Source organism: Elephantulus edwardii, unplaced genomic scaffold, assembly GCF_000299155.1.
Source record: "Elephantulus edwardii isolate Elephantulus edwardi_28Jun2011 unplaced genomic scaffold, EleEdw1.0 scaffold00273, whole genome shotgun sequence".
NCBI lineage: Eukaryota > Metazoa > Chordata > Mammalia > Macroscelidea > Macroscelididae > Elephantulus > Elephantulus edwardii.
The window spans coordinates 2884583-2896016 of record NW_006400023.1 but is presented as its reverse complement, the minus strand read 5'-3'; the positions used below and the strand labels follow the sequence as shown (position 1 = coordinate 2896016).

The following is an 11434-nucleotide window of genomic DNA, read 5'->3' as shown; positions in this document are numbered from 1 at the left end:
TGGTTGTTGGTGCATATATTTGAATGATAGTGGTATTCACTGGACTTCCTTGTATGCGTATAGATATTATCCTGTCACTGACAATATTGTACTTCAAGACAGATCTAGCAATGACTTTTCATAAGAAACATAAATGCAGACAATAAACATGGATTTCACCTGATGATATTATAGGACTCAGATCAATTACGTCTGTGGAACGAATCACTGGAGAAGCTCAATATCAGCTTTAAAAACTAGGCCAGGTGTTGATTGTGGAACAGCTCAGCAACTGCAAGTTCAAATTAAAGCTAAATTAAGTCCACAGGAACCAAAATTTGACCTTGAGTCTATCTCACCTGAATATAAGGATTAAGTTTGAGGCCTTGAACACTAATGAGAATGAGCTATAGGAGGACAAAAGGTCATTACAAAGGCAGAGGAGGAAGAAAAGACCAAGACAGATAAAACTAGCCTACCTGAAGGGTTTATTTTCCCATATACCTCATGTATGTGAAAGCTGGACAAGGAAAATGGTAATGCATTCAAATTATGATGTTGATAAAGAATATTAACTGTAGTGTGACTCCCAAAAGAACAAATAAATCAGAAAAAAACAGAATAAAAAATGTTCCTCCATCTTATGTCACTGGAAAAGATCAAGGCTTCTGGAGTAACAGAAAAATTGAAAGTCTTCAGTGAGATGGATTGACAAAATAGTAACAGCAACATGCTCAGGCATACTAGTAATCATGAAGGTGATATAGGACTGCGCACCATTTCCTTCTGTTACATAATAAGGTCGCTATGAGTTGGATTTGATTTAGTAACAACAAGATTCTTTTCACTCTAGTACTGGTTACATAGTATGTTCAGTTTGTGAAAATTCATTGAGCTATAGATTTATAGGTGTACTTTATTTATACTTAAGTAATTTTTTTCACCTTGCCGAATATAAAAATATTTTTATTTCCATTACTTGTTCAAATCAGGATTCAAATTCAGTTTACATTGTGTGACTGACTGATAAATGTGTTTTTGTGGTAAGTTTGTAGGTGACAAAGCCATTGCCGTTTCAGCATTCTTCCCATGTGCAGTTCAGCAGCATTAATGATGATTAACCAGGGAGCATGCTAATTATGGTTAACCAAGAAGCCTGGCTGGTTCATGGGGCTTAGGGCCTGACTGGGAGTGTCAATGATCTGATCAAGTTTCTAGATTACAAGATAGAAAAATGGGGTGGAGATGGGCAGTGCAGTGGGTGCTTCTCCTAATATTTTGAGGTCAGGCCCTGGCAGTGGGGCTGCCAGTAGAAATGGAGGTATTTATTTAGGTGTCCAAGTTGTACGTCAGGCATAAGGCCAGCTCCTTGTCGTAGTCATACAAAGGCTGCTCAACACAGCTCCCGTCAAGCGAGCAGTGGATCTCCTCTTGGGAGATGTTGTATTTGTAGTGTTCTGTATTGAAATGGCATTTTTTTAATTCTTCAGTCCAGTGTAACAGCAGTCATGTATCTTACAGCACCAGTCTGTGGCATCTTTGGGTTGGCCTTTGCCACTGGGTCCACAGTGACAGCCATAGAACATAGAAAAGTATAGGTGTCTTCCCTGACATTTATTTTATCATCTTGTTCAGGTTGAGAATCCCACTCTGCCTTGGAATCACACCAGCCTCCACGACGAGCACACAGAGCAGGGAAAGTTTCATTGTCCCAGCAGACAGGAGTGGAAGAGTGCTGTGAGCCCCCCTTCCTGCAGGCTGCCCCTTAGTAATTCTTTTTTAAGTTACCAAAAAAACCTTTATTGAGCTGCTTTGACAATTTTTTATTGTGTGCAGTCGAATCAGAACCGACCCACAGAGAAACTGACCAGCAGGTCTTCCTCGACTATGCAAAGGCATTTGACTATGTGGATCCCAGTAATATGCCTGACATTGAGAAGAATAAGAATCCCAAAACACTTGACTGTCTTTATGCAAAACCTATACCTAGACCAAGAAACTATTGTCTAAACAGCAGAAGCAGTAAATCAGACAGGAGGATACTGCCCATCTTTCCCCCAGGGAGCAGCTGGTAATTTCAAACCACCAGCCTTTGGTTTTGCAGCACTGGTTCTTGCCATTAGACAGCTAGCGCTCTCTCTCCCAGAGCTTTGAGAATAGAAGAATATATATAAAGCATTTACATAAAGTTACTTACATAGAGTTAGGTGCTTGGTAAACAGGAGCTGCTTATCATCCATATCATGTAGGATAACATCTCAGCTAGAGTGATCTGTCATCACCCTTTGCGGTTGTCATAGTTGCAAAAATAAACAATTCATTTAAATACCAGGAAAATAGTAAGGAAAATCCTAACCTTTAACTTAGCATATAGAGTAGAAACATTGATACTGCAAAAGGCAATAATGTTTCAGTAGAAACATTGATACTACAAAAGGCAATAATGTTTCAGTATACCTGTAATATCTTTTGATGTTGATACTTGCTAGATCCCTCTAGTTTTCATAGTTTCTGTTTTAAATAAACTCTTAAACCAGGTAGAATGTGAACTCCTTGAAGGCAATGGTAATACTCTTTTTGTGGTGTTTAATAAACTATGATGGGTTAAACATGAAAATCCACTACTCAAAACAAAACAAAAAATTAACATCAATAGCTGACACTTATGTTTTTATGCTTTGACTCTCATACTAGTTTCATTTTTTCCCCACATATTTTTGTCATGCACCTATTTCTACAAATTGACCAGCTATATATTAATTGTTCCTTAATCTGTAGTTAAGTCACAGTTTGCTTCGTTTTTCTCTAGATGCTCAGCATTATATTATAGCACTATGAATTGCACTACTGTATAACCATCTGAACAAATCCCTTTTCCTCTTCTGAATTATTTCTTTGGGCTATATCCCCAAAATTCCTACCCATTGAAGTCATCTACTGATGGTTTCAGTCCAACAACCGCTAGATTGTGGGCCTTGCACTCTTCTGCACCACTTTGCTTCACACAGAAGAGATGGGTTGGGAAAATCTGTTGCCAAGGTAGTCTTCAAAGTGCTAAAGAGCAAGGACATCACTTTCAACACTAAGGTGCACCTAATCCAGACGATAGTCTTTGCATTTGCTTGAGTCGTGATGTTAGAAGAGTCCTGCATATCTTACGGACTGCCAAAAAACCAAGTCTGTCTGACAAAAAAGTGCAGTCAGGATGCTCTTTAAAGTAAAAAAGGGTGCAACTTTGTCTCACATACTTTCACAATGTTGTCAGGAGGGCACAGTCCTTGAAAGAAGACATTATAATGGAAAAGGTGGACGGTCAGAGTAAAAGAGGAAGACCCAAGATAGTTTGACAAAGGGACTGTAACAGTGGACTCAGGCATATGGTGAGCATGATACAGGATAGGGCAGGATTCAGATCTGTTTAAAGGGTCACTATGAGTTATAGGCAATTTGATGGTACCTAATAGCATATCAGCAAATGAATCAAAGGGCAAAGACAGAGCAGTAAATGTACTTTCTTAGATCAGTATCTAATTTTTTAATAATGATCATAAATGATGGTACTTTAAGGATTGTAACATTTTATGGATTTAATGGATGGTGTGGTGATTATGTTATGATTTATTTTATTCTAACCACCTCCAGGGTATATGAATGTAACAAGCGCTGCAAATGTGATCCTAACATGTGCACAAACCGACTGGTACAGCACGGACTACAGGTTCGGCTCCAGTTGTTCAAAACCCAGAACAAGGGGTGGGGTATCCGCTGTTTGGATGACATTGCCAAAGGCTCCTTTGTCTGTATTTATGCAGGTTGGTAATCCTTTTCTGGAGTTGGGACTCATTTGAAAGAATTGTGCCTTAGACAAGTTGAACATGTTAAAAAAGTGCTTGACATATGAACTGAGAGTAAGAGGATGCCATGATTTTCTTCTGTAAAGAATATGAAGACTGATAAGTCTCCTTGCATTGACCATGGAGGGATAAAAACCTTCCATAAAGACGAGAATGAAAATTTTCTCCCCATATTACTCCAACCATGACCCCGCACCCACTACCTCCTCTGGATGATCTTTTAGCATAGCTTAGAGGTTTGTTTAGGTAAACAAAGCAGAGAAGAAATGGGATGGGATATGGTAAGATGAAAAACTACATTAAGTTCCTCAAATACTCTCAGTTAAGATGTTAAGGAAAGGGAGGTTATGGAGGAATTTTGACTCTGCATGTTATTTGGTTATTAACTGAATGACACTTAATCTTTGTAAAGGTCCCCATAACTCTGAAAGCTTTTCATTTTCTTCATTCCCAGGCAAAATACTGACAGACGATTTTGCAGACAAGGAGGGTCTGGAAATGGGTGATGAGTACTTTGCAAATCTGGACCATATTGAGAGTGTGGAAAATTTCAAGGAAGGCTATGAGAGTGACGCTCCCTGTTCTTCCGACAGCAGTGGTGTAGACTTGAAGGACCAGGAAGATGGCAACAGTGGTTCTGATGACCCTGAGGAGTCCAATGACGATAGTTCTGATGATAACTTCTGTAAGGATGAAGATTTTAGCACCAGCTCAGTGTGGCGTAGCTATGCTACACGGCGGCAGACTCGGGGCCAGAAAGAGAATGGATTGTCTGAAACAGCTTCCAAGGACTCTCGCCCCCCAGATCTTGGACCCCCACATATTCCTGTTCCTCCATCATTCACTGTAGGTGGCTGTAATCCACCTTCCTCAGAAGAGACACCCAAGAATAAAGTGGCCTCATGGTTGAGCTGCAACAGTGTCAGTGAAGGTGGTTTTGCAGACTCTGATAGCCGATCATCTTTCAAGATCAGTGACGGTGGGGATGGCCGGTCTTGGGGAACCCGAGGGGAGGTTGAGAAGGTATCCACCTCAGGACTGATCATGAAGGATGAAGGAGACATCAAACAGGCCAAGAAAGAGGTAAGCTGTGACAGAAAATAAAGCGTTTAACTGGTTTAAGAATAGAATTAACCATTTCCTGTCCAGATCATGTTCTTGAATATTCTGTTGATCCTTTATGTGTTCAGTTAATAGAAGGCATGCTGAAATCAAAAGGGGCTATTTATGTTTTACATATAATAAAGAATTTGAAAGAATTATGTGGAATACAGGTGTCCTAAGGACTGCAGAAGGTCAAGGACTGCAGCCATCAATATGGATTGAAGCTCAACATCAAGAAAACAAAGATTTTCATCACTGGGCCAACTGGCAGCATCAGTATGGATGGTGAAGAGATTGAGATAGTTAACAGTTTTAGTTTACTTGGTTCCACAGTTAACACTCTTGGTAACAGCAGCCAGGAAATCAGGAGACGAATTACATTGGGAAAATCAGCTGTGAGGGACCTCTCAAGAGTACTGAAGAGCAATGACATCAGGCTGGAGACTAAGGTGCACCTGATCCAGGCTATAGTCTTTGCAGTTAAATTACATGCTATGCATCAGAGAGTTGGACAATGAATAGGGATGATAGAAAGAGAATTGATGCCTTTGAGCTGTGGTGCTGGAGAAAAGTGTTGAATATACCATGGACTGCTAGGAGAACAAACAGGTTTGTCCTGGAGAGGGTGAAACCAGGCTGCTCCTTGGAGTCAAGGATTCTGATGCTTCGTCTGACGTAGTTTTGGCATGTTGCAAGGAGGTCCTTGGAGAAGGACATTATGTTTGGGAGAAAAGAGGGACGGCACAGGAAAGGAAGACCCTCAATGAGATGGATTGATTCTGTTAGTGGAGTGGTGGGAATGAGTGTGTTTGAGACGGCAAGGTTGGCACAGTATAGAACAGTGTTTAGGACTTTTTTTTTTGCCAATTTTAAATACATCTTTATTTGAGACATTGCATTTTGCACTTACAATACAGTGATAATAAAGTGCAATGTTAATTCCTTTCCCTCTACACATTCCATATTCAAGTATTGAGAATGCACAGAAATTTAGTCTAGCAGTGTAGACTTTTCAACTGCAGTGTGCTACAAATTTGGGTCCTTCAAAATTTTTTAACTGTGGAACAATGAATGCTATAAAGTATGCAGATTGGTTTAGTCAACCTCTTCAATGGTGGGTCCAGAAGAGGCACCACCAGATGGAGGAGCTCCACCACCAGGGAGGCCACCAGGCATGCCTCTGGGCATGCCTCCAGCACTCTGGTACAGCTTGGTGATGATGGGGTTGCAGACCTTCTCTAGTTCCTTCTGCTGATGCTCAAATTCCTCCTTTTCTGCAGTCTGATTCTTATCAAGCCAGTTGATAATTTCATTGCACTTGTCAAGGATCTTCTGCTTGTCCTCGTCATTGATCTTGCCTTGAAGCTTTTCATCTTCAACTGTTGCTTTCATATTAAATGCATAAGACTCAAGGGAATTCTTAGAAGACACCTTATCTCTTTGCTTCTCATCTTCAGCTTTGTACTTCTCAGCCTCCTGGACCATTCGTTCAATGTCTTCCTTACTCAAGCGGCCCTTATCATTGGTGATGGTAATCTTGTTTTCTTTCCCAGTGCTCTTGTCAACAGCAGAAACATTAAGGATACCATTGGCATCAATATCAAATGTGACTTCAATCTGAGGAACACCACGAGGTGCAGGTGGTATCCCAGTGAGCTCAAACTTGCCAAGCAGGTTGTTATCTTTGGTCATGGCACACTCACCTTCATAAACCTGAATGAGTACACCAGGCTGGTTGTCAGAGTAGGTTTTGAAGGTTTGCGTCTGCTTGGTAGGAATGGTTGTATTCCTCTTGATGAGGACAGTCATGTACATAGGGTCACTATGAGTCGCAGGCGACTCGATGACATATAACAACAAGTAGACTAACAACTGAAGAAGATGAAAACACGTCCACAAAACCAAAATACCACTTTGAGTATGTCCCTCTTGAATTTGAAAATTATCTCCAGAATACGTTTGAAGCATTAAACATTAATAAAGCATTAATGATCAAAGACATCTGAGTTACGGGACGATATCAAAGATACCAACCATGAAAACAGCAAAAGATCAGGTCTGAAAATTGTACTAGAGCATCAAGAAGCCAAGACAAAGGGGAGAAATGCCAAACTCAAAGAAATTAACAGATGTCAAAGGGCTGCTCAAGAAAACAAAGCAAAGTACTATTTTGGAATGAGCTTAGAGCTAGAGATGGAAAATAAAAAGGGAAGACCTCCCTCAGCATTTCTAAAGTTGAAAGAACTAAAAAAAAAAAAAACCAAAAACTTCAAACCTCAATTTGCAAAACTGAGAGATGCTATGGGGGAAATACTGAATGATCCAGCAAATGTCAAAAGAAATAGAAGGACTACATAGTCCTGTACCTAAAAGAACTGCTTGACAACTGGAAATTTTCAGGAAATACTGTATGAACAAGAGCCAATGGCAGTGAAGGAAGAGCTTCAATACAGTGCAGCTCAACATGAAGAAGACAGAAATCCTCCCCACTGTACCAATAAGCAACATCATGATGGAGAAAAGACAAATTGTCAGCTCTTCCATCTTAATTGGATTTTCTATCAACATCCTTGGTACCAGACATATTGCACTGGGCAAGTCCACTGTCCAGGACCTCTCCAGATTACTGTGGAGCAATGACGTCAGTTTGAAGGCTAAAGGTGCACCTGGTTGCAGGTTATGGTCTTTTTCAGTCACTTGCTCTGCTTCTGAGAGCTGATCAATGAATAAGGATAAGAAGAATTGATGCGTTTGAGTTGTGTGGTGTTGGAGAATATTGAATGGACTGCCAAAAATCACAGATATGTCTTGGAAAAAGCACAGCCTGAGTGCTCCTTACACGCAAGGGTGACAAAAGTTTTCTCACGTAGTTTGGACATGTTACTCAGAGGCTATTCCTTGGAAAAGGTGATCATGCTTAGAAAAATGGAGGCTTAGCAAAAGAAGAAAATCCTCAACAAGATGGACTGACAGTGACTACATCAATGGGCTCAAGTGTGTCAGGAGATGAGGTTGGCACAAGCTAGAACAAGGTTCAGACCTGTTATTCATAGGGTTGCTACGAATCCACAGCACCTAACAATAAGTGGACTTTGATATTTGGTGAGATGAACCTCATTTCTTCAGATCTTTGCAATTGTTCCCTACCAGCAGTAGCACATGCTACAGCAGAGAGAGCAACTTCCAAGGAACCCAAGAAGCTAGGAGTAGCAGTGGTCAGATTATATCTCATAGATCACAAAAGGATTAATGCTGTTTCTCCTAAGTCTTTACATGTGAATTACTTATTTGGTGGATGTTTTGTGGCAAACCTGATTATCTTACCTTTTTTCTTTGGTTTGTTATGTGCCATCGAGTTGCTTGAGACTCATAGCAACCCTATCTATGTACAACAGCCTTAAACCCTGCTGTATCCTGTGCCAATCTTAATCTCTGACACACCTACCCCCATTACTCTTCTTTTTAAAACAACTGGCTGCCTAACAGGGTGAAGAAAGGGTCTGATTTATTCCATAGTGGAAGATTTATAAGTGAATTGTTTTTTTCTTCATTAAATGCTATGTTATCTGCATCGTTTCCTTAAATACATAATTGATGATGTTGACATTTCCTAGATTGCAGGTAGTGCTCGTGATGTTGTGTAAGATTCTACCCATGTTTTCCATGAGAATTATGCCCTATCAGCAGGAAAGGTTAAAGGCACTTTCAGGGGTTTAGAAATGAGAAAATAGTTATGGCTGTCAAATTCCAGGTTAATTAGTCTAGTCTATACACATCACATTTTAAATGTTGTGCTCCCTCGCTGTCTTGGAGCTCATTTACTATAGAGTAATCATTAGATTTGGCACCTTAGATCCTAAGAGCATTGAACCTGTCACTTGCTTTTTTTATCAGGACCCTGACGACCGGAACAAAATGTCAGGGTAAGTGCTTCTCTTTTTGACCTGTTTTCCAGTGTTTTTTCTCAAGCCAATAATTTGAAAAATATCCAGTCATCTGAGTCTCTCATTCTGTTCTCTACGATCAGAGTAACTGAAAGCTCCCGAAATTATGGTTACAATCCTTCTCTTGTGAAGCCTGAAGGACTTCGCCGCCCACCTAGTAAGACTAATATGCATCAGAGCCGACGGCTCGGGGCCTCTGCTCAGTCCAACCCTGATGTAAGTGTCCTCCTTAGACTGGACCCTCCCCAGCCTTCTCTTTCATTCAGCAGGAATCAAATAACATTTTCTTCACTTTCCAAGTCCTTCACTATTATTTCTGTTGGGTCTTTTTGCTTCTCTGGTTTGACTTCCTGATTCATTTTCTTTGATCTACTACCTAACTTCTTTGTTGCAATCTCAGCCTCTTCTTGCCTAACCATAGACAAAAGCAGGTCCTTGAAAGGGCTCTTTCTTTTCACTTTTATTTCTTCTTACCCTTCTGCTTCCCCCAGGATGTCCTGACATTGTCCAGCAGCACAGAAAGTGAGGGGGAAAGTGGAAACAGCCGAAAGCCCACTGCTGGTCAGGCATCAGCTACAGCAGTTGACAGTGATGACATCCAGACCATCTCCTCTGGCTCTGAAGGGGATGACTTTGAAGACAAGAAGAACATGTCTGGTAGAATTGGGAGGCGGGTAAAGGGGGCGGGCAGGAGGGAAGTTGAGAGCTTTTTGTCTAAGGGAGCTAAAAAAAATGGAGTGGGCAGAGAGTATCTGTAGTGAAAGAATCGAAGCATCTCTGAGAGGGCTCCCTACCTCCCAGCATGCCCCCTTTTCCTCTGCTGTCCAATTTCATATTTTCCTTTAGTACGTTTGTCCAGCAGATCAAGTCCTTCCTGGAAAAAACTGCCATCTCTGCCTTGGAATATTGGTTCATCCTCAGAAATGCAAAGAATGAAAATGGATAGAATGTCCAGTCATGAATTAGAATGAGTCTTAACCTCATTCTCTCTCATTTCCAGGCACAACAAAGCGCCAAGTAGCAGTAAAATCAACCCGAGGCTTTGCTCTTAAATCAACCCATGGGATTGCCATTAAATCAACCAACATGGCCTCTGTGGACAAAGGGGAGAGTGCACCTGTTCGTAAGAATACACGCCAGTTCTATGACGGTGAAGAGTCTTGCTACATCATTGATGCCAAGCTTGAAGGCAACCTGGGCCGCTACCTTAATGTGAGACCCTCTACCCCTGCCGCCAGACATGGGTTATCCATTACTCTGAAATATTTGGGTTTTTAATCACAATTCTATAAACACACCTTTTCATGTTACAAAAATCTCAAAAAGATATTTTAAAGAGATGGCTTTCTTTTCAGATTTCTGCAGTTGGGAGGGCTAGATTGTCTCATTTGTTTTCCAGCCAGCTCCACAAAGCCAAATTCTGTTTTCCTTTAACTCTGTTCTGTACTTAAATCTACAGCACAGCTGCAGCCCCAACCTGTTTGTCCAGAATGTCTTCGTGGACACCCATGATCTCCGCTTCCCTTGGGTAGCCTTCTTTGCCAGCAAGTAAGAGGAAGTCAGGGAAGGGGAAAAAACCCTAGGTTTAATGAGGGGCAGAGACCATGAGAATTCACCCATGATCCCAACTCTTCTTGTACTCTGTGCAGCCCCAGAAGCATAGACTGTTTACTGTCTCTACTACACATCATTCTTTTTTTTCCTCTTCAGGAGAATCCGGGCTGGAACGGAGCTTACTTGGGACTACAACTACGAGGTGGGCAGTGTGGAAGGCAAGGAATTGCTCTGCTGCTGTGGAGCTATTGAGTGCAGAGGGCGTCTTCTTTAAAGGACAACTTCCAGAATCTTCAGAAACCCCCTGAGCTGTCCTTTCCTCAGGAATTGGGTCTCCCTAACTATTGGACTCTGACCCCAAGTCTGCATTTATTGCAGTTTCCAATAGATACCTGGGGGTTCTGGAGCAGGAGATCCCTTCTGATGTGGTGCTAGCAGGCAGGGGCTCACACCTCTGAAGGTACTAGGAGGTGAAGAGATTCCCACTCTAACCTGAGCCTGACATCCTCCCAATCTGTGTGTTCATGCTTCTGACAGACTTATTCCTAGTGGGGGTTGTGTATCTACCCCTCCAGTTTGTATTGTTTCTTCAGTCTTTTAACAAGATGGTTAAAACTAAGATTGTGACTTGATTTCTCTTCTCTACTCTCAAAGGGCAGCCGTCATTCCTGTACCTTCTCTTTTTGCTTATCAGCCATGTGAAATTTTAAAAAGATGTTTTAAAACTATGAGGAAGCCATAAGGAAGACCATCTTAGTTTATTTAGTTTATCCTCATCAATCTCTAATAAGTTCAGACACTTGCTGCCATATTTTACTTAATCTTTAATATATTTTAATTAAAAAAATCATTAACAGTACATTTGGTCTGAAATGGTCCCTCTGCTAAAATGCCAGGTGCTTGTAATTCTGACTTTAAAACCAAAACCCCGCATGTTTAATAAATAAAAACTAAAAGTAATTGCCATTCTACTCCAAACCAGCTTGCCTATCTGAAGAG

General features: G+C 41.1%; 1 protein-coding gene and 1 pseudogene across 1 annotated transcript in view; one reads left to right on the top strand and one right to left on the bottom strand.

Moving 5' to 3' along the window:
- The window catches only part of SETDB1 (SET domain, bifurcated 1), an 86328-nt gene extending 75619 nt beyond the window's left edge, over nucleotides 1-10709 (top strand). The window contains exons 12-19 of the mRNA XM_006900150.1: nucleotides 3622-3791; nucleotides 4288-4916; nucleotides 8832-8860; nucleotides 8965-9097; nucleotides 9373-9538; nucleotides 9882-10093; nucleotides 10341-10429; nucleotides 10592-10709. Of these exons, the coding sequence (XP_006900212.1) occupies nucleotides 3622-3791; nucleotides 4288-4916; nucleotides 8832-8860; nucleotides 8965-9097; nucleotides 9373-9538; nucleotides 9882-10093; nucleotides 10341-10429; nucleotides 10592-10709 (1546 nt within the window). The remainder of the gene's footprint in view (nucleotides 1-3621; nucleotides 3792-4287; nucleotides 4917-8831; nucleotides 8861-8964; nucleotides 9098-9372; nucleotides 9539-9881; nucleotides 10094-10340; nucleotides 10430-10591) is intronic.
- On the bottom strand, nucleotides 1250-1686 carry LOC102869708 (annotated as a pseudogene).
- Nucleotides 10710-11434: the final 725 nt, after the last annotated feature.